Genomic DNA, 22589 nt, shown 5'->3' with positions numbered 1-22589 from the left:
AAGACTAAATTAAGCCAACTCTGTGAAGAGCTGTAACTTGACAGTACATAGACTCTCAGACTCTCAGAACCCTAGTATGAATCCTCTATAGTCCCTTTTGAATTCTGAAGCCTTGATGGGACAAATGCCTGAAACTGTGGCTGATTGCCATAGAACCACACTTTCTGGGGTTCTGCTTTCCCCTCTTCCTGATTTTCTTTTCACCCCTTGTAGAGCCCAAGCATATAAGAACATCACAGAGAGTTCTAAGCAGGCCAGAAGTTAGCCTAAATTCTTTAAAAATTGTGTGTGCGCTGTACTATGTGTGTGTGTGTGTGTGTGTGTGTGTGTGTGTGTGTGTGTGTGTGTAGTATAAGCATAAAGAGGTTTGGCTGGGAGATATACTTTTAAAAACAGAGGAAAATCTAACAATCTCTACAAGAGCCAATGAATAGTTCTAGCTCATATTTTTGAGTCAGCAGACATTTAAAAAGTCCTTTGACTACCTTGCCTTTGGATGATATACTACAACATTCATGCTCTTCTACCAGCAGCCATGATGAAACCTGCATTCTGGAATGGAGTATTTTTGGCACAATTGGGAGACTTTTTTGCTGTTAGGATTGATGCAATGTTAAATCTCATATGGCAAATATTCTTCTCATGACAGCATATTACATGCTGAGAAAATACACAGCAGCTTGTTTCACAAATAGCAGCACAGATAACATGCTTCTGGTATTCCCATGCCTCTTGAGAAGGAAACCTTTCTGTCTTTCTTTTCCCCACAAATCACTCATACAAACAAGGACCAAGGTGCTGAAAGAAAGTCTGAGTCGGCATAAATTATGGTATTGGAAATGATCATTTCTCATTAACTTTAACAGGAAATACTGTGCATGAGCCAACAAGGAGAAAATTGCATTAAGAAGATAAGTGTGTCATCTCAAAAATAAAATCTGTTGTTTTATGTATGTGTATGCATTTTATAAGTAGGAGCAGATAGATATAACACAAGCTGAACTAAATCATGAAAAATAGTCATTCATTTTGGATAGTTGATCTATGTTAAAAAGTGAATATACTTGATACCAGTGACAGTCAATAGGAGATGCTTCAAGGGAAAAAAGAATCATGGCAGCAGAACATGAAACTAGAATCTAAACAAGGGGGAAGTTGCTAGGAAATGAGAACCTTCACAAATATAACACAAAGTGTGCCTTATAAAATTATTATAATACTCTCTTTATACTGCATAAGATTATATAAACAGTATAGATTAAGATTTATTATAAACATGCAAATTTTATTGCATGATGCAGATGCAAAACATAGTAAATTCCTTCTAGAAATTAAATGTTTGGGGAACTGATTTTAATCCAGGCTAACTGATTCTACATTTCCAGGTGAGTCATTCAACGGGAAACGGAAATGGAAATGAAGTCTTTTTTGTTTTTTCTCTAAGTAAACTCAAAAGGATAAAGTTTCCCAACTTTAGGGATGGAGTCTCTAGTTCAATACTTCATTAAGTTATTGTACATAGTACTTTCATAAACAACACTGCAACCTATCAAATAAATAAGTACAAAAGGGGAAAAGGGTTACAGCTCAGTTTCTTACTAAGTTAATAAAGTCAGTAGCAAAATATTGTGTTTTGTGAGATTGGCTAACAATGCTCTTGAATAGTGGCATAATTAACAATGGCACCCTGGATCTCAGAATAATCTCTCAGAGATTAACATGAACATAAATATGGAATTGTTACTTTTGATTTGAAATGATTTTATATGCTACCTTAGCATTGTCCTTAAAATATTTGGCCTCTTAATAGAAATGCAATTTAACACTAGTTATCAAACCAGCCAGACATGATATGATGGATTCATGACATATTTGCCTGATTTTTCTTTTCTTTCTTTTTGGTCTTTTAAAAACTGAGAACTGATAGGCTGTGATTAGGTTATGAACAGCCTATGTTTGGGAATGTTTAGCTTGCAACTGTGTCATCATCTGCATGCTCCAGTTCTTCCTTGGTCTTTTCTAGCAATTTTTAAAAATTAACTAGTAAAGACCATGGTAATACCTGGTTCACTGAGACACCCCCTTCCCTAACACAGTGCTTACTTTAGGTGCTTTCCATGCTTCCATTCCAAAGACTGTTCAATTCCTCAGCCTATCAGATAATGAGAGGATTCTAACCTGAACTCTATAATGAGGAATTCTACTGATGAAAATTGACAGGTGAAAGTTAAAGAAAATATATCAAAACGTACCAAAATGGGTTAAGAATTTGATTTCTTTGTAAGAGTGACAGACAACCAGCTCCTAAAAGGCTAAACTCAGTACTATATCAACTTTCACTAAGACAATGTTTCTTGGTTGAAAGTGAGATCCTGAATGGTTGATCACATTTAGACTTCTAACCCTATAATTTTCAGGTCTCCAACTGGAATAAGCAACAAAACTGAGACCTTAAAATGTTAGGAATTAAGGAACACTGTGGGTGGGACCAGGGAATTGTTTTTTTTGTTCCTGTTGGTCAATTTCATACCGCACTCTGTAAGATGGGGTGCACAAACTGTGGGTTGACATAAGAGAACCCTTCAAAATCGGCTTGGTCTATGTTAGCAATGACCAGTTGATCAGGTGGTGTTAACACTGGCTGTCCTCGGGTAAAGAATTTGTCAAAGTTTTCTGCTCCTTTGCCACACTGTGAAAAAAGAGAGAAAGAGAGAGGTCAGTGGAGAATATAAACATAAGAAATCTCTTTGAGGGGGAGCATTTGAGATTAGAGAATATGGCCTTTGAAAGCCAGGACTCATTAAATAGGAAGGATTTGGGAAGAAAAGCAGGATTGCTGGTATTTAAAGTCCTACACAATCAAAAGGAAATAAAACACACACACACACACACACACATACATATTCATTTTTATTACATAAAATATTTTATCTTTAGAAGCTTCCAAAGATAACATAATAGAAACATCAAGGAGAGATGTCCTGTGGGAGATAAGCAATAATAATAAAGTAACCCTTTTCGATATTACCAGTGCCTCACACAGGCTCTAATACACTACCTCTGAGGGTAGTGAAGATTAGTTATTACTTCCTTGAGAATATTGTTGTAGGTTGGAAGAGAAAACAAATGTCCTATGTTGAGATGAGCCGCTCTAAGTCCTGTTAATTGAGTATCTGTTTTACTTTGTGCAGACTATTCTAAATTCTTAGTAACAATAAGTTAATAAAGTTAAAGGTGAATTATCAGATACTTGGTCAACTGGTTGATTTTTAGGAATTTGCATTTCTGATCTGGCCTAGGTGAAACTTTTAGTTTAACAATTAACCAGAAACATTGATAGGATTGTTCAAGAGTTATTTACTGTTCTTGCTGAGTTTTGTTTAGTTTTGTCTAAAAAAATAGACGTGCCTCACTGATTTGCTTAAATCACCATCCTTTCTATCACTGGTTCATTTACTTTGCTGTTTGGGCTAAAGACTACCTTGATGTAATATGAATTAAATAAGTTTTGATGAATTAGGAAAACTTATTCTATTAATCAAGAAAAGGTAATCTAACCATATATACTTAATATCTGTTCTGTCTTGCAGGATGATACAGATTTTATTCTAATAGGATGTATTTCTATTGTGATTTTCCTCTAAAAATTTTAACAGACTTCAAAGCAAAGATCAAACATAGCTGGTTTCTGACATTCACATTTCCCTCCATGAGTAAGTCACCTCAAACATTTATAGTTCTTTGGGAAATGAAGAGACCTCCAATTCAGACTCAAAGATGGTAAAGCCAAATGAATACTGTGGTGGGGAGCAGCTGCATCCCTGGAGGATATTTTGGGAAAGTATTTTTAATGCTTGTTCCCAAAGAGAAGGAAGTTCTATCCCAATTGTCTGGAATCATCTCTTACTCTCAGGTTTCTAGATTTTTAATCCATGACAAAATTTCATAGCATCATATTTTCTTCTTGGATATTGCATTTACAAAACATTTTCTGCTCACAACATAGCCATGTTGTAACTTAACTACCCAAACAAAATTTAAAAAGCAAACACTCTGAAAGGTAATTCTACAAAAACTGACTTTTGAATAGCCTGGGGTTTAGTTAAAAAGATTTAACAATATTGAATCAAAGCTTAATTCTGAACTTGGGTGACTTTTAAGGTCATTCCTTACTTATAAAAGTATGTATTATAATAAATACAACAGAAAGCCACATTCGAGTTTGTACGCTTCCTTATAAATATTTCCTTTTGTTGTCTTCTATGTATTTAAAAAATGTTTCAATGGTCTCTCCCACTTTTTTTTGTCAGTTTAACACATTTATTAAACAACTACTATGTGTCCTTGTCAAGGCAAATCCCTCTACATACAGAAGTAATCCTAATATTTTTTTTTGTTGTACTTCATAATTTTTTTTGGATTTTGTAAAAGACTTTTCCTGTGTCTATATGATCATGACTTTTGTATTTTTATTAGTAATATGATCAAATTTCTCTCCTTTTCTCCCTCTTTCTTCTATCCTTCTAGTCCAAGTTAGACTGCGACCATCATTTGTGGTCTAAGTACATGCCATAGGACTAATATAGATCTGAGCTGAGAGGATAAGGAAAGATACAGATATTGAAGAGTTATAAATAAAACCATTGTGGACCCTGGATTTCTTACCTCTATTCTTCAGGATATACACAGAAATCTTATTACAAGAGTTATTTCACGTGCAACCTTATTAGCTGTCCATGGAAGCTAGCTAGCTCAAGCTTCTGAGGCAGCTATGTCAGAGCTCAGGCAGTCCATCAGCACACACATGAAAAGAAACAGCTGGCACTCCTTTAAATCGAGGTAGCAAATGAAAGCCCAAGCAAAGATTTCCTAGATTATATACACATTCTAACTGCCTATACACATCTCCTCATCCACAAATGTGTAAGCACTATTTCTGTTGTCATGCATGATGCAAATGTTGTCTGCCAACTTGCTTTGAACAGAAAAATGGAACAGAGATCTAAAACAAACTGGGCCGTAGGGTGTAAGCCTACTCTGAGTTAAGCAAAGCTATCTTGACCTTCTATATTTTATTTTATTGTATTTTTTGTTTACTTTTTACCAAGTTTCTCTCTGTAGTCAAAGGATGGGTGTCATTGTCACAATGTTGCTCCATGTGTGAATGAAACATTTATCTTGTGAATGGAATATTTTCTGATGTTTACATTGTAGATAGAATGTTGGCCATATAGATGGATTGATGTGGATTGGAACTCTTCCCTTTGACACATACTTCCTATTAACCCACAGGCAAGTCATATAGCCTCTTGATACTCCAAACAACAATTCTAAAATTCTAAGTTACAGAGGAATTGCTGATCTGTATAAAAAGAGGGAGATTCTATACTGAGAGTCTTCTTAGAAGATGAAATCTAAGGCCTAGACTAATAATAATAACAATAATGATAATAAAAGAATGTATTTCCCTTGCAATTCCTTAGTCTGGGAATGGTTCTTGTGAAGGTTCCAATCTATTTGATAAAACTGTTAATGAAACAGACCAAACAAGAATTAGTAATGTCTAATCTGACAAACCAAAATGGGGTCATTGATATGACATAAATTGGTTAACAAACTGAATAAATTTTTAAAATTAAATTGAACTAAATCCAGTGTATTTCAGCAGGATTTCACCTCTAGTACCTATTCAATGTTAAACCCAAAGTCTTGTTGGAGAGATTGGTGATAGTGTCTGTGGCCTGCAGACAATAGCTTTCCTTCCATTCTGTGGGATGGACCTGATATAGTCTATATTTCACAAGTCACTGGAAAGAGGCAATACATGTTTCCATATTACAACTAACATTTCATATTTGGAGACATATCTTCCCTGTCAATTGAATGGGAATACAGGATGAATAAGAGCAGGTTGAAATAAAGAAAAATAATCACAGGGGGAAAAAAAAAACAGAAGGGCATTGAGAAAATAAAGAGGAAAAATTTATTTCAAATCGACTATAAACAAGAACTATAAAAGGCAAAGAACAGGCTTTCGTTTTATTTGACATAGCTTGATATATTTGTCTGTGGCAATGTTTACGCTTCAAGAATTTGTGTGTCACCCTTGCACAGGGCACATGCTAATCTCTGTATCATTCCAATTTTAGTAGATGCGTTGTCTAAGCAAGCACTCAGGCAGTATTTACAAAAGGATGATCTACTTTTAAATGCACATTTTCATTTACTTCACATATTAGGAACTTGCTTTAGCCTGCTTGTCTGTCTGTTTTTTGGCCAACTAGCATTTGAAGTATTACACTAGGTGAATGCATTGGTATTGCACTATTGATGCTAGTTCTGTGGAGAGTTCACTATGGAAAGCTCAAGGACACACACGAAGCTACCTTCATTCACTTCAGTTTATCTGACTGCCCCCTAGTTCAAACTAGTATACATATGGCTTTGATTTTCTGGGATGGAATATCAACACTTCTGAACTACTAAGCAGAATCTTTGGGGCACTGATGGGTAGTTCTATCCTCCTTTAACTCCCATCTCAAAAGATCAGCATTCTCAGGGAAAATTGTGTCAACAGCACTCTGTTGTTTCATTACCACCACAAGCAAAAACACAAAACAAGTGTTAAAAAGGGAGAAGTTAGTTTGCTGATTTGTTCATCCATGGCTCTGAAAATGTGCTCACCGAAGACTTTGAAGCCCAATGAAGCCAGTGCACTTTGGTACAGAATTTCTGGGGAACAAGAATGGACACAGTAGAATATTTGGAGAAGGGTTATCTATCAATTGTAGAGATTAAGAACTGAACTGGACTGGCACAATCACCACTTACAAAAATCTCTGCACGGATACTGTAATGGATTTTAAGTCAAGAAGTGCTGGGTCCTAATTCTGTTTGGACATTTACTAACTGTGAGACTATGGTCAATGTCTCACAACCTCCATTTCCTCATCTATAAACCTGGAGTAATAATACTTATAATGCCTACTAGGGTTGTTAAGTGGCTCAAGTGGAACAATGTGTATAAACTGCCTCACAAACTTAAAAAACACTAAATGAAAGTCATCTGTTATTAAAAATTCTGCCTATGGGACACATACTTGGAAATGGAAATGTTTTAAAATAAGAGCAACAATAATAACATCATAACAGTTTTCTTCCATTGCTTTGCCAACATGAAACACTGATGAACTATTTCAGCAAATGGACATTCTGTATTCTGCAGAAAAGTTTATTCATAAGTTTTCCTGTGAATACAGGGCTTAAGGCTACATCTTCTGAAAGCTCAATTTATGTAGGTCTGAAAGCCACATGTACATTTGTGGGCAAACAATTAGATTTCTCACCTACTATAAAAGAGTGTGAGCCTCTTGAGGGTAAGGATGATTTTTATCTTTGTTTTTTCAGTGCTTGGCATAGTACTCAGCACACAGTAGAAGCTCAATAAATACTTATTGATTAGTTAAACCTGATAATGTGAAATAAAATCACAAGTTGTTTCTTTATACTTTAAACTTCTTACTTCTTTGTACTTTAACAGATTTGGGGAATAGTAGATTCTTTTGCCTAGATGGACTTGTGTAGTAGCATGATGAGAAAGAGTCTTGCAATGAATTGGACTTGGCAATTCATGGGCATTTATATGACTGTCAATACTTGGGAATTCTGGTATAGCAAAAATAGGATTAGAAACTGAAGCTCTGATTTTACTAACATAGGGAACTCGTGGGTGAGGACAGTCTCTTTATTAGTGTAAATTGGTACTTGGCAACTTGTAGTCTGAAAGAGCTACCTAGATAAGTAACTTGCTCAGTTGTCATATAATCAATCAGTATATATATCAGAGGTAGGATTTGAACCCAAGTCTTCCTGGACAGCTTTGTACTGCAACATAAATGCTACATCTTTATATTTATTATTTAAAAAATCACTTCCCAATATTGTAGACAAATATACAAATTTGTAAGGAATGGCTTCAGTAGATTGGAAAACCACTTGAATGTGATATTGTACCATGGCATTATACCAGGATTAGCTCCAACAGTTACAAAGTATGAGACTGTGGACAAGTTGCTTAATCTCTTTAAGCCTAAATTTTCTCACCTGTAAAAAAATTGGGATGGAATACTTGTAGTAATTATTTCACAATGCTATTGAAAAGAAAATACTTTTAAAAATGCTCTATATAAATGAGCTATCATTACTATTTTCTGAAAATGGCGATTATAATACTTGTACTAGATGCCTCAGAGTTATGAGGAAAAGTGCTTTGTGAATTGCAAACTTGTGTGTAAATATAAATTTTTATCATTATCATTGTTATACAAGCATAGATGACCTCTAAATAGAATCTAGGCTCAATTTGACATTTCAGGACATCCAGTCAGTGTTGTCTCTATAAATCCTATCCAATCTTCAGAATTCATACCACTATTGCCACTACTACCACCATTATTATCACCACAAACATCATCATTATCATCACTAGCATTTACATAACGCTTTAAGGTTTGCAAAATGCTTTACAAATATTTCATTTTATTTTCACAACAATCCTAGGAGGTAAGTGCTATTATTATTTCCATTTTTCAGATGAGAAAAATGAGGTAAATAGAAATCAATTGGTTTGTCCAGGATGATATAGCTAGAGGCAGAATTTAAAGTCAGGTTTGGGGACTCCATGTCTATCATCTTAACCACTGAATCACCAGCCTATGTCACTATTATCATCTATAATCAAAAGAACAAAAGGTCTTCTAGACTTCTTTCTCTTCCTCCTCTTCCTTCCTTCCTTTTCTCTTTCTCTTCTTGTCTTTCTTCCTTTTCCTCCTCCCTTCTCTCCTCCCCGTCTCTGTCTTTATTTCTCTGTCTCTCTTTGTCTTTCTTTTTTGTCATTCTATCTACTTCCATGCCACAATTATCACTTTTATGCAAGTAGTTCCCACTTTCTACAAACTGAAGACCTAACATTCTTTGTCAATTTTATCAGTCAAAAGCCTACTAAAAATTCTCTTCCTCAAAATTAGTTACTTCCCAACTATATGTCTAAATATTTAAAAGAGCACATTCTTAACTAAGACAATTTCAACTTCTTCAAAGTATAGGAAAGCCAAAAAGAAACACATTTTCTCTTTGAAGTACATTGTGAAATACTTTTAAGTGTTTCAAATGGAATGGAAAATCCAACTGAGAAAAAAAGGCAAACAATTTTTTCACCATACTTTCACAATGGCATAAGAATCAAAATTGTTTTTTGTTATGTGTTCTTTATGATTCCACCTAAAAAAAACCTTTTGTATATTTTGCAAGAAAGGTTGTTCATAGAAGCAAATTGGCTTGCAGCAACTTAGAAGTCTCTCAATTACAGGATATTTTTTGGAGTAATTTTTTTATATTAAGTTAAAAATACTTCTGAATGCTTCTAGGAGACCCTTTCACTACTATAAGTAGTAAACATGAATAGTAATCATAAATAATTTTTATTTAAAATTTTATTGGCTTTATATACTCATGAATAATAAATATAACTTCAATTATTTAGGTCTAATTTTATTTGTATAAAAAGTTTTTATGCTCATATTCATATAGTTCCTGTATCTGTTTTGGCAAAAGTGTTCTCAGGTATCTTATACTATCTAGTTATTTTAAATGGTTTACAATATTAAATAATATGGCTGACACACAGTGTAATTTCCCCATTTTTATCTATTGATTAAATCTGTTTTTGCTTTAACTTTATCTGAAATCATTATTATTATCCCTGATTTTTATAAAATAAATTCTATTTCTGATCTTTATTCTTGTATCTCTCTTTTTTTTTCTAGCATTTTCTGAAAACAACATACTGTTGAATTCAAATTTTAAATCTGCTATCAGTTTCCATTTTATGGGCAAATTCATTCCATTCACATTTTAAGCTATTTTTAAAATTATATAATGTTGTATATTTTCTTCTTTCCTAGTTATCCTTGCTATCTTTTTCATCCTATTCCTATCCCTTCTTACTCCTCTGCCTTATTTCTACCCACTATCTTGTCCTCCTATTTCTTACCGTACTCACCTCTCTAACAATCCTTCTTTTTACCTCTTCCCTCTAATCCATCTTATTTATTTCTGAATTTAGAAGATTTATATATATATATTATGTATATACATACATACATACATATATATGTACATTTATATATGTAATATATCTATATGTATGTGATGTATGTATGTAATATATAATATTTATATCTATATGTATTTGTGTATGTATGTATCTATGTTGTTGTTTATCTAAACCATTCCTGATGAGAGTAAGGTTTCAGTACTACCTACTCTCCCTCTATCAACTTCTTTCATATCAATTTGTCCTTTTTTGCCTCATTTATATGAGATAATTGCTCCTTTTTATCTTTCCCTACATAGTTTTTTTAGAATCACCTCATCATACTCAGTCCAACCCAAGCCTTTATTTCAAGACACCCAAATAAAAATGACAACCTTACAATAAGAAATAATAATACATCTTTATCATAAAAATAAAAATATTTTCATATATAAAAAGCAAACAATTTGACTTTATTCAGTCCTTAATGTTTAAATTTCTCTTGGATGACATATGTTGAATTTTACTTAAGTTCTACTATATTTGTCACCAATATCTGAAAGCATTTCAGTTAAGTGCATGCTCAATTTATTCATTCACTTTTTCATCCGTTCATTTTGTTGAGTGAGTTACCCTTGATCATAACCACAGAATTTTTATTCTACTGAATATATTATTGCAAGACCTATGGTTCTTTAATGTAGTAACTGTGAGGTCTGTGTAATTTTATTGTAGTGTTTTAAGTTTTTTTTTTTTCCCTTGTTGCTTTCAGTATTTTCTCCTTAACCTGTGAACTTTGAAAACTTGGCTATGATGTTCCTGTAAGTTTTTCTCCTGGGATCTCTTTCAGGTAGTGATTGGTAGATTCCCCTCTTCCCCCCCCCCCCCATGCCCTTTCTGCTTGTCTTCTTGTCCTAGAACTTCAGGGCAATTTTCCTTGATAATTTTTTGTAGTATAGTATCAAGACTTTTTAAAATCATAATTGTCAGGGAGTCTGATTATTCTTATATTTTTCCTTCTCCATCTCTTCTCCAGATCAATTGTTTTTATGATGAAATATTTTATCATTTCTATTTTTATTCTTTTGGTTTTGTTTTATTATTTTCCTGTGTCTCAAGGGATCATTACCTTCCTTTTGTCTGATTCTAGTTTTCAAGGAATTATTTTCTTCTTTAAGTTTTTGGTTCTTTATTTCAAGCTGGTTGACTTTCTTTTCATAATTTTCTTGATTTTTTTGATTGTTCTTTTTTTAAAAATAATTTTTCTTTGATCTCCCTATTTTGATTATTAAAATTCTTTTTTAACAGTTCTCCTAAGAAATCTTTTTGTACTTGAGATCATTTGACATTTCTCATTGAGAAAGGAATCGCTTTTTTAGCTTCATTATCCTCATCTGAATATGAACCTAGATTTTTATTCCCATAGTAGCTATTTATGATTGGGTTCTTTTTCCTTTGCTTGTTCATTTTTATTTATGTTTATGTTTTATTTATTTATTTATTTTTTAGCATTAATGTGATCAAATTCTAGTCCCATTAATCCCCATAGGGGATTAATGTCTCAAAGTTCAGGTTCTTCTTACTGTTATTTTCTGGGGCTGTCCTGTCCCATTCCTGATCACACTGTCCTGCAAATGATTTTCATTCCTACAATCCTTCCAGTGGTTGCAAGCGACATCTGTTCTAGCTTCCCTGGAAATGAAACTAGGGACTCTGCTCTTCTGCAACTGCCCATAGGCAGCAGGGTCCCTGCCTCTTTGCTACCGCACTCACTAAGTTTAGTAGCTCCTTCTCCCTGGCAGTGGCAGCCCAATCGGGGACACCTCTGGTCAGCACATTTGTGCTTGCATCCCTTGGTCATGAAAAGTCCTTCGATCTTCTCTTAATCAGCTTCCAGACCACCTATACCACACATAAAATAAAAGTTTGTAAGGCAGGGACTCCATAGAGCTGGCCTGGAAGTGTTTGCACTTTACTCATGCCTGAACCTTTGTCCTAGCAGGTGTTTCCTGAGGTGTTTTAGGAAAACAATTGCTTTGCCTTGATTTTTGTTTATTTCCTCTGCTCTCCATTCCCTCTGAAGCAAAATTCAGTCTTTTTTTCTGTGGAGGAAATTCAGATTGCTGAAAGTTTTTTGATCTAATGCACCATCTTCCCAGAATTTTCTTAAAATTATTTATTTTAAAATTAACTTGTTTTTTTTTTTTACAATTATGAAATTATTCCTCACCTTGGCAAATGATTTAATACAATTTAAATATAAAATACCACACTCCATTTTTTTTTCTTTGTGGGTCAAATGAAAGGATAAATATCCCTCTCAGATTATAGTCTATTTTAAAAATAATTTTAATTAGCTTACTGCAGTAATAACCTGACATAAGAATTTAAATGACAAAAAGTATGAAATAGTTTATTTCCAAGATAATATTTTTTTAGAATGACATTTCACAAAAAGAATAAATGGATGCTTATATCTCCAATTTCTGAAAATGAACAGTCTATTGACAAGAAATAATTTTTTAAAAAACAATCTAGTCAAGGGCAGCTAGATGGCACAGTAGATAGAGAACTAGTCCTGAAGTCAGGAGGACTTGAGTTCAAATTTGACCTCAGACACTTAACACTTCCTAGCTGTATGATCCTGGGCAAGTCACTTTATCTCAATTGCCTCAGCAAAAAACAAAAAAAAAAAACAAACAAACAAACAAAAAATCTAGCCATAGAGAACAAAGCATATTTGCAGCAAGGAAAATTTTGACTCCTGGAATAACTTTATTTGTACTTTTCAGGGTCTAGGCATTTTGGAATTTTCTCAATGAATTTTAAATGATATTATTTGTTAAATTTTGAGCATTGAGGCATTTCAGTTGATATCTTTACTCAAATCAGATTCTAATTCATTGGAATCTACTGGTAGAATTAGGGATGTTAAGAAGAATTCTGTCACTGAATTAGTCATTTTTACTCTTTGGATTTCAAATTCAGCATCTGTAAAATGAAGCTGTTGAAATAGTTTCTAGTCTACATTTTTAAAAATGGCTTTATTTTAAAAAGTATAAAAGCATATAACTTTAATATTCTCTCCTTTAGAAAATATAACTATGGTTAACATATCTTTAAAAGGCAATGGATTCTTGGATTATGATGGGCTTAACTGACATTCTCCAAGAATGAGGCAGCTTTGTGGTCCTTTCTAGAGATGGCAAGGTGGCAAGGTCAGTAGAGAAATGGGCCTGAAATCAGGAAGACCTGACTTCAGATCCTGTCTTAAACACTTGCTGTATGATCTGGTCAAGTCACTTAACCTCTGTTTATCTCTAATTTCCTACCTATTGAGACGCAGATAATAGCATCTACCTAGCAGGTTATTGTGAAAATCAAATAAGATATTTGTGAAGTGTTTAGCACTGTGCTAACAAATTCTTATTCTGTTTTTTATACTGTTAATAAATAGTAAAGTTGGTAATCTTGATATTTTTACTTAAGGCTAAGAAATAATGGGTTTGAAGAGATGAGAAAATGTTTATGAAGGAAAAAGTATAGCTAATGAAACAAATATTTAATAATTTGGGTTGGGGATTCAGAACAAATTGTTTCAATAATGAGAAACATGTTGTAGTCTTGGTAATTAATGTAGAAATCTCAGAACATATCTCTGTTTATGAGCTCAGAATGAGAATTAAATAAGGAAAATGAGCTGTTAGCTGGTAGAGAGGTAATTATTCTTTGTCTTTCTTTCTCTAAGAGGACCATGATATCAGGGAAATAATGCTATGACATGCAAGTAAATTAGATTTAAGTGAGGTCTATGGAGGGTCACCTGCCTCAGTTTCTCCTGCAGAACCATCTAGATCCAGTGGTCAGATATAAATCAGTATGATCAGAGATCACCCTTGGCCTTTTTAAGTGAAGGTCTTTAACAGTCCTCAGTTTGACTGAGACAATGCTCAATTAGTGATTACCACACAAAACAACCAAATTCTCCATTTTGAGGGGAAGTCTTTTGGCTATAAGCCTTCAGAGATAATACCAAAGTAATAGATACTCTACTAGAGATATTGATGGAGAGATGATCTGGATGTCTTCATATTATTTGGGAAGGGTTATTTGGTGAAAATAAAAAGTGTGTTAAATAAAAGAAACTCAAAATCAAATATAATTTGAAGCCAGTAGTCAGAAAACTAGTTAATGGAATAACTAGCACACACAAAACTAATTAAGATGTTAAGTCTGGAAATAACAGCTGAAGTAAGTATGTTCAGGAATGAATGAGAAAATAAAATATGAGGACATTATGATATAATTATGGTAAATTTGGGGATTTATTAGGTGGGAACAAAAGAAAACACTACTAGTCAGGACTTGTTTTTCTGATCATATTAAACACTTTAAAAATGGTCAGAAATATCACTCTTACCTACCAGTAAGCAAGCCATAGTATTAAATCTCATGTTCAATATGAAATTATGGGAGTTAAATCAATCCTTGCTTGACTCAAGTCATTTTTCTATATAAGAACAATAGGACCATAAAACAATATTTGGAGCCAGATCAATTTTTCCATCCTAAAGTGAACAGCAATTTTGATTACATGAAACCATATAATAAAATTGGGTGAGTCTGCAGAAGGAAATAGGGCAGAAGAAAATGTTGGTTATTTTCTTTGTTCTGGGGCTGCTAAATCATCTTTTATTTCTGTCCAGGGAAATGTGACTTCACACTCATGCTCCCCCGCCCCCCCAAAATAAGCTTTTCTTTCTTTACTTACCACTTTAGGTTTAAATGGTGGTTGGATCTCTCTGTTCTCCAGTTTCTCCCAGTCAATTCTTCTGAAAAATGCATGTTCTCTGATGTCCCTTTCTCCCTCAGACCCACAGCCCAGGCGTTTTGCAGGGTGCTTTGTCATTAGCTAGACAACAACAAAAAAAAAAGAGAGAGAGAGAGAGAAAAGGGGAATTCTAGTGAATAAACTTTCCTTTTCTTTATTCCATTCCCTCCTTCTCCCAAATTGAATAAATAAGTTAATTTGTACTATAATATTATTTCCATCATAATTTTCATGATGATAATACAGGGCAAGTTCTGGGAAATGTCATGGAAGATTTAAATGGTAATTTGCCTCTAGCATCAATTTTATCAAATTTCTTTTTATTTTCAACTTTTTCTTTTCATTTTCCTTCTATCTTCTGGCACTCATTGTTCCTTGCCACCATATTCTTGGCCATCCTAACACTGGTTGTACCAGAATTAGTTAACTAGAGCTTGTTTTTTCAAAGCACTATGATGCTCTAAGCAATTTGTTTGTAAAATTTGTGATGTTGGCATGTGTGTGCTTGTTTCTATGTATGCATTGCTTATTTTTGAACTGGACCAAAATCTCCAGAATTGTATGAACATATGTAAAAAAAAATTGCAGAGATAATTTCTATTAATCTGTCCCACTGTGAAGCTTTGATATAACAATGGTCTTGAGACTTTTTTAGGGCAGAAGTTACTAATAATTCAATTCAATTTATCATTATTACTGGATAAGTTGAATAATATCCAGTCCTTGCTATCAGTAATCTGATAGTTGTTGCATTTTTCTCTCTGTATTGATTATAGAACCACTCACCTAGAGATACTCTACACATGGTATTGAAAGAATGAATGAACATACCTAGAGGTTTATCAAAATGTATCTGTTCCACCTCATTGACTGTGATTGTATTTCTCATTCATCTGTAAACTAGTATGAGGAAATTTATATGAAGAAATATTTCTGAAGTCAAACTAATTAATGAACAAAATTAGCCAAGTAACAATAGAGGGTTGATTTCACAGGATTCTAATCAAAGGTATTCTAGAGTCACCTTTAACAGATTTGTGAGAATGTCAATTTTTTCATTGTGAGCATTTGCACTTTGCAAAAAGGCAATTACAATAAATCACAGCTTCATTTGTGGTTTTATTGTCTAGAAAGTGTTAGCATTGCAAATAAAATTTTTAAAAGTATGCTTTTTCCCTCCCTATACAGAGAATCCAGTTATACTGCTATATAAAAAGTGCTTGAGTTCAGGAGTATGGAAGAAGTTTCAGGGAATGAAGTCATAAAGAGATTGGTGAGTAGAGGCTAATAATAATAATAACTGGTAATTATACTGCACTTGGAAAGATTTATAATAATCACTATTAAACTTAAGTGTCAAACATTTCAGATTCTAATCCAGAACAGTGGTAGAAGAGGGGTATGGATCCTTCAATTCACAAATGTTGGTTTGGGTTGAAACAATTCAGTATAGCTACTTCCTTTAGGTTATGATCATAAGCAGCTTCTGCTAAGTAAACAAGTTCTACTTACTCCTTTGCAGATGGAAACAGCCTCTTTGGACAATGATTTTGGATAGGAAACATTGTGTTCCATTATGGACTGGAAGAGTTCATCCTCATCTTCACCATCAAATGGAGGCTATTCAACAGAAAGCAGCAAAGATGTGAAAGGATTTAGAATAATTAATTCATTAACATTGTTAATAAATGGCTTCTTTGACAGGGAAGAGCTCAGTGTGCTTCTATTCACATCACAGGCTTCAAAGTTACCTCTAGTTAGCTTAAGGGTTTATTTGATTATCTTTAATTAGATTGATGGTGTACAGAACTTTTCCCCTTTGTCTCTTTAATTATCTTACCCCAGGCAACCAAAAACAATCTGCAGGGAAAACCATTTTTGGTTAATACTTTTTAATGATTTGCAAATAAAATATAATTAATCCATTTATCTTGTAACCACATGTCAAACAAACTAATTATGATAAAATTTAGGTTACAGTAGGGAGGAACCCTCTCTATTCACCTCAGTAATTCATTTTTAGAACAGGAATACTTTCAATTGAATTAAGAGATACATATAGATAATTACATGTTCTAATTTAAGGGATGTCTTAAGGAATGGCCAATAAAAGACTCCTATATTGACTTGCCAAAATCCCTGCTCTCTTATTCTAACTCTGAATTTTTCATAGTTAGAATGACATTGCTGCTATCATCATCATCATCATCATCATTATAATCATCAGTTGCTAATAAAGGTTAAGAAAAAAGTAGGGTGGAGTAAATCAAGGACTGGAATCTAAGCCCAGAAGATGGGGCTTCAAGATGTATTTAATTTTATGTATTTAAAAATATTACTCTGAAAACTGTTTGGTTCTGCACACATATATTGTATCTAGGATATACTGCAACCCATTCAACATGTAAAGGACTCTTGCCATCTCGGGGAAGGGGTGGAGGGAGGGAGGGGTAAAATCGGAACAGAAATGAATGCAAGGGATAATGCTGTAAAAATTACCCTGGCATGCGTTCTATCAATAAAAAATTATTTAAAAAAATATATTACTCTGAGAATGGGTCTATAAGTTTTACTGGGTGGCCAAAAATGATCTATGACACAAAAAGGCTAAAAGAACACATCCAAAAATATCAAAGCAAATGCAATTGGCATCGACAAAGATTCCTTACTGAGAATTTTATATCTATGAAACCAAAAGATTGATTCTCTCCAAAAATAAAGTCATTTATTTTGCTAATGTCAAATCACAAAACGAAAAATCATGTGACTATTTGGAAGATGAAGGGAAGGACTTGATTTCATAGAAGAAACTTTTATATCATCAGTGACATAGGGTATTGAGAAAGATGATTTTTGAGAAGGGGTTATTGTTCTTTGTTGCCCTCTGTGAGGGCAAAGGAAAAGGGGAATAAAGGAAGGATAGGATTTATAGTTGCTTTGTTGTTCACAAAGAAGTGATTATACATAATTGGACAATATAACATCCTGGTTAGTGAATATGGTTGTATGCTTTCCCCTGAGACAGCCAGCTTGTTGAGCTATGCATTTCTCTAGTTTAAATAGTAATGATTTCTTAATGTCATTTTAATGTTGATTGTTAGTTGAAAGAACTTTTAAATGATTCATTGATTTGAGAATAAAGAGGACAGGATTTGCCCAACTAGAGGATTAAAAGTGGAATAGCTAGCAGATAAGTAGTTGTTAAAATTTCTAAATGGACTAATGCCGTCAAAATCTGTAGTTTAGACTTACTTTGAACACCTAGGTTTTCCTCTCCCAAGGGCTTCCCCATCAATTATCTGTAAGTATGTGCCCATTTTTTCCCACAGATATGAGTACATATGTTTCTATTATTTCTGAATCTCTTTTTAATGATCTATGATGGCATCATTATTATTATTTTTTTGTTTTAGTGTTAATAAAGGACTAAGTTTAAGAGCTAAATGTGTCAACTGTGAGTAACTAATTATGTACAAATGTAACTACACTAGTGGCAGTGGGAAAGCTATAAAAACCAATAAGGAGATTGGATTTACAATAGGATTACCTCCGAGAGTGTGAATGTAATCTTCATTGGGAAACCAGACCTGTCAGTGTGAGATGAGACTGAAGTGCATGGCCAGCCTAAAGAGTGAGTCGGAATTTCCACTTTCTATATTAAATGGTAAGAGGCACTACACTCTGGGTAGTCATTACATATAAATAAAACTTAGGACAAGATGAAGTGTCAAGATGGTCTCCTCTATACTTTTCTCATCAGCACCCTGGGACATCAATTAATCTATCCCAGTATCTAATTTTTACTCTGCAAGGCACAGAGACACACAGACTATTTCAATTCAGGGGGCAAAATATAAGACCATGTATAATAATAATAATAATCACATATTGGATTAGTTCACATGATAGAAATCTATAGTTAATAAAATCAAGGGCTGTGACAGAGAACAGACTCTTAACTTTTCTCAGTTATTTTTCTTCGGATAAAGCCATGAAAAAACTCAACATTCAGAATAAATCTGATCCATTGTATCTGTGCCCCACTCCCTCACTTATCTTCTTGATTTAAGGAATGACTTTCTTTTGGAGAACATTTTTTGGTGAAGGGCACCTACCTGTGTCATGTGCTTCTTTACTCAGAGTAGTTAAAGGTAAGCCTCATACTGAATAGCATTTAATATACCCAATCATTTCTGAAATAGCAAATGTTAAGTTAAAAATAATATTCTTACTGCCTTCTAGACTAGAGAGAGAGATGACAGGTGATTATGGCTTCTTTTCCCATCCATGTAATATTCTCTTCTCCCTTAAAGTCATCCTTCTTACTAACTTTCCTACTACTGTTGAAGAAACATCCTTTCAAGTGTGCAGGCTTATAAGACTGATATCTTCCATATATCCATATATCCAATCTCTTTTCAAAATCTTGTAATTTTCATTCTCACAACATCTGTCCACAGCTATCAATCACCTTTTGTGTGGACAATTACAATAACAACCTAATTCATCATCTTGTTACAAATCTTTTTCTGTTTCAGCTCATTTTCTACTCAGCTGCCAAAGTGATTTTTGAAAAGCAGATCTGACTCTGTCACCTTCTTATTCTCCAAAATCAAATGTAAAATCCTATTTGACATTTAAAACTCTTCACAATTTTGCTCAATCTCATCTTTACTGTTTTCTTATACTTTACCCCCTCAATAAATTATGCTGAATCAAACTAGTCCTCATTGTGGTTCCTCACAAATGATATTCCATCTTCTAATTGTTACTTTTTCACTTATTCCTTAATCCATAGTAATTTGACTTCCAATCTTATCATTCAACTGAAACTGCTCTCTCCAAAGTTATCAGTGGTCTTGAAATTTCAAACTAAAGATATTATTCCCTATCCTCAATGTCCCTCTCATTTGGCAGTATTGATTGTCTTTCTGCTATTGCTCATTCTTCTCTGGGTCTTCATGACTCCATTTTCTCTTGTTTTTTCTTCTATATGTTTGATGATCTTTCATGGGTTCCCTTATTGACCTTCATATCATGTCCCTTAAACATTAATGTATAGGGCAGCTAGGTGGCACAGTGGATAGAGCCCTAGCCCTGAAGTCAGGAGGACCTGAGTTCAAATCCGGATCACTTAACACTTCCTAGCTTTACAATCCTGGGCAAGTCACTGAACCCCAATTGCCTCAGCAAAACAAAATAAAACAAACAAAAAAAACATGAATGTACCTCAGTGTTCTATCCTAGGACATCTTCTTCTCTCTATTTTCTCTCTATGACTATTAGTTTACATATATTCAATTATCATCTCTATAAAGATGATTCATAAATCTATAGAGCTAGTCTGATTCTCCTAAGCTCCATCCACATCAACCAACTGCTATTAAAACTATATCCATTAAAATATCTTAAATTGAAACACCCTTAAAACAAAACTGATTATCAAATTTCCCTCAAGTCCTTTCATTCTTCTACTCTTCTATACTTACAACTTCAAAATTTTCAACTCCTCATTAGCCCTTAACCCACATATCAAATCCTTTGATAAATCTTGCTATTTCTACCTCTACAACGTTTCTTACATCTAATCTCCTTTTTTTTTCCTATTCTCAAATCATCACTTTAATTGTGGACCTCAGTATTGCAATGGCTGCCTAATTGGTTTCTCTGCCTCAAATCTTTTCCCATTTCTCCCCAGTTCATCCTCCACTCTGCAGCAAAAGTGATTTTTAAGTATAGATAGTTCCTTATTGCTTGCAGAATAGTTATAACTTGGCATGAACCTTTGTTTCCAACTTAATTATATATTAATCCTCTTCTTATTCTCTATGATCAGTTGATCAGAACTTCTATTTGTTCTTTGTATATGGAAGCTATCATATATTTCTGTGCTTTTGCACTGGCCATACTCCATTTCTCTTCCTTCCCAAATCCCTAAGTATTTTTAAGACACAGCTCAAACACCAGTTCCTATATGTTTTCCACTGATTCTCCAAATACTAGCATCTCCCCCAATTATTACATTTTTAAACTTTTATTTTAAAAATTACATTTTTATCTTAAGTTTCACATATTTATTCTATACCTGTATGACCAGTGTTGTTTCAGAAAGCAGAGAAAAGCAGTGGATCGTAAAGCCAATTTAAAGAAAACTTGGCAAGATATTTAACTAAATAAAATCATCCCAAAGGCATTCGAAGATGAAATAAAAGGGGGATAGCTACAGAAGGAAAAATGATAAAAAAATTTTAAAATAAGATTAAAAATTGTTTTTCCATTAAGGACAATGGAAAAACTATACTTGAATTATAATATCAATCCTTGAGCTGCTTATAGAGGAGGTAAAAAGGGCACTAAAGATAACAAAACAGGAAAAGCTGCTGGACAGGATGAAAAATATCTAGAGGAAAACTGTGCTGGAAGCAGCATAATTATGAGGACGTTCTTCCAGAAGGTATATGAGAATATTCCCTTATCCCAAAGGATAAGAGAAGAAACTTAAAATGTGGGGAAAGAATTAATACTGATAGTGATTGATGCCAATAATTAACAACTCATATGCTTCCTCTCTTATTTATACAAAATCTTTTATGAGTCATTCAAACCAAAGCTGCTTAAGTTGTGGATCAAGACTCCATATGGGGTCACTTAACTGAATGTGGGGTTAGCAAAAATTTGACAAGAGCAAAAAGTATCAAATATTCCACCAAGCTTAATTCTTTGTGTTAAAACAAACAAGCAATTCATCTCATTAGGATGCAGATTTGTTTTCATCTTAAATAAATGGTAAAATTATATGTATATTAAATGACATTTAAAAAATAAATTTCTTTATGATTTATTATCAGCAAATGTTTGATATGTATACCTGTTTTAGTTACCTATATATCTAGGGTCACGTAAAATTTCTTGGGCAAAAAGGGGGTTGTGAGTGGAAAATGTTTAAAAAGCCCCGATCTATATACTAATTGAGACTATTCTTGATAAAGTTATTATTAGGGAACATGTAGAATTTTGCAAATGACATTCAGTATGATTTCACCATTAATGGAAAGATTTAGCAACTATAAGATCCCATTTTATTATTACTTTTTGTTTACAAATACTAATTTGATTTTGTAGAATAAAATGCCATTTTACAGAATCTTTTACATTAAGGTATCTCCTGCTTCTACAATCAAAATCATTCAAGATTCCTTGGAAGATATAATTATAGAAATAACCCTCTCCTTATGATAATAATAAACATGAGGCAAAGCATAGAACAGGAACATTTATACTGTCCAAAATGTTCATCTCTATGATAGAGGAAATTATATTCTGAATTCAGGTCAAGGAGGGATTGGTTGTGAATATTGTGGTCCTCCAGATATTAAACCTCAGAATACTACAGAGCTTCCTGGAGGAGATGTTATCACTCAAAGGAGTTTGGTCATTTATCTACATGAAAAATATCAATTGGAAGGATGTCTTTTGCTTAGATTTCTACATATATTTGAATAGATTTACTAAATAGCTTGTCCATGGCGCGCGCGCGCACACACACACACACACACACACACACACACACACACACACCCTTGAACAAAAGGGGAATAGGCTTGATAACTTTTAAGAAATTACAAAGTTCCACGAATGACCCCCAAACTTTCCATGAAATAAAGG

The 22589-nt window shown here is 33.6% G+C and overlaps 1 protein-coding gene and 1 non-coding gene across 2 annotated transcripts in view; both read right to left on the bottom strand.

Moving 5' to 3' along the window:
• Positions 1-918: 918 nt before the first annotated feature.
• The window catches only part of PRKCA (protein kinase C alpha), a 481956-nt gene continuing 460285 nt past the window's right edge, over positions 919-22589 (bottom strand). The window contains exons 15-17 of the mRNA XM_051995254.1: positions 16437-16544; positions 14865-15005; positions 919-2689 (exon numbers count right to left, since the gene is read on the bottom strand). Coding sequence (XP_051851214.1) covers positions 2525-2689; positions 14865-15005; positions 16437-16544 — 414 coding nt within the window. The 3' untranslated portion in view covers positions 919-2524. The remainder of the gene's footprint in view (positions 2690-14864; positions 15006-16436; positions 16545-22589) is intronic.
• Positions 6070-6171, bottom strand: LOC127563571 (U6 spliceosomal RNA). The gene has a single exon (XR_007954020.1). It is a non-coding gene; the product is annotated as a U6 spliceosomal RNA (small nuclear RNA).

Source organism: Antechinus flavipes, chromosome 4 (genome assembly GCF_016432865.1).
Source record: "Antechinus flavipes isolate AdamAnt ecotype Samford, QLD, Australia chromosome 4, AdamAnt_v2, whole genome shotgun sequence".
Taxonomy (NCBI): Eukaryota; Metazoa; Chordata; class Mammalia; order Dasyuromorphia; family Dasyuridae; genus Antechinus; species Antechinus flavipes.
Note: the sequence above shows the minus strand (reverse complement) of the source record. Positions and strands in the feature narration are given on the sequence as shown.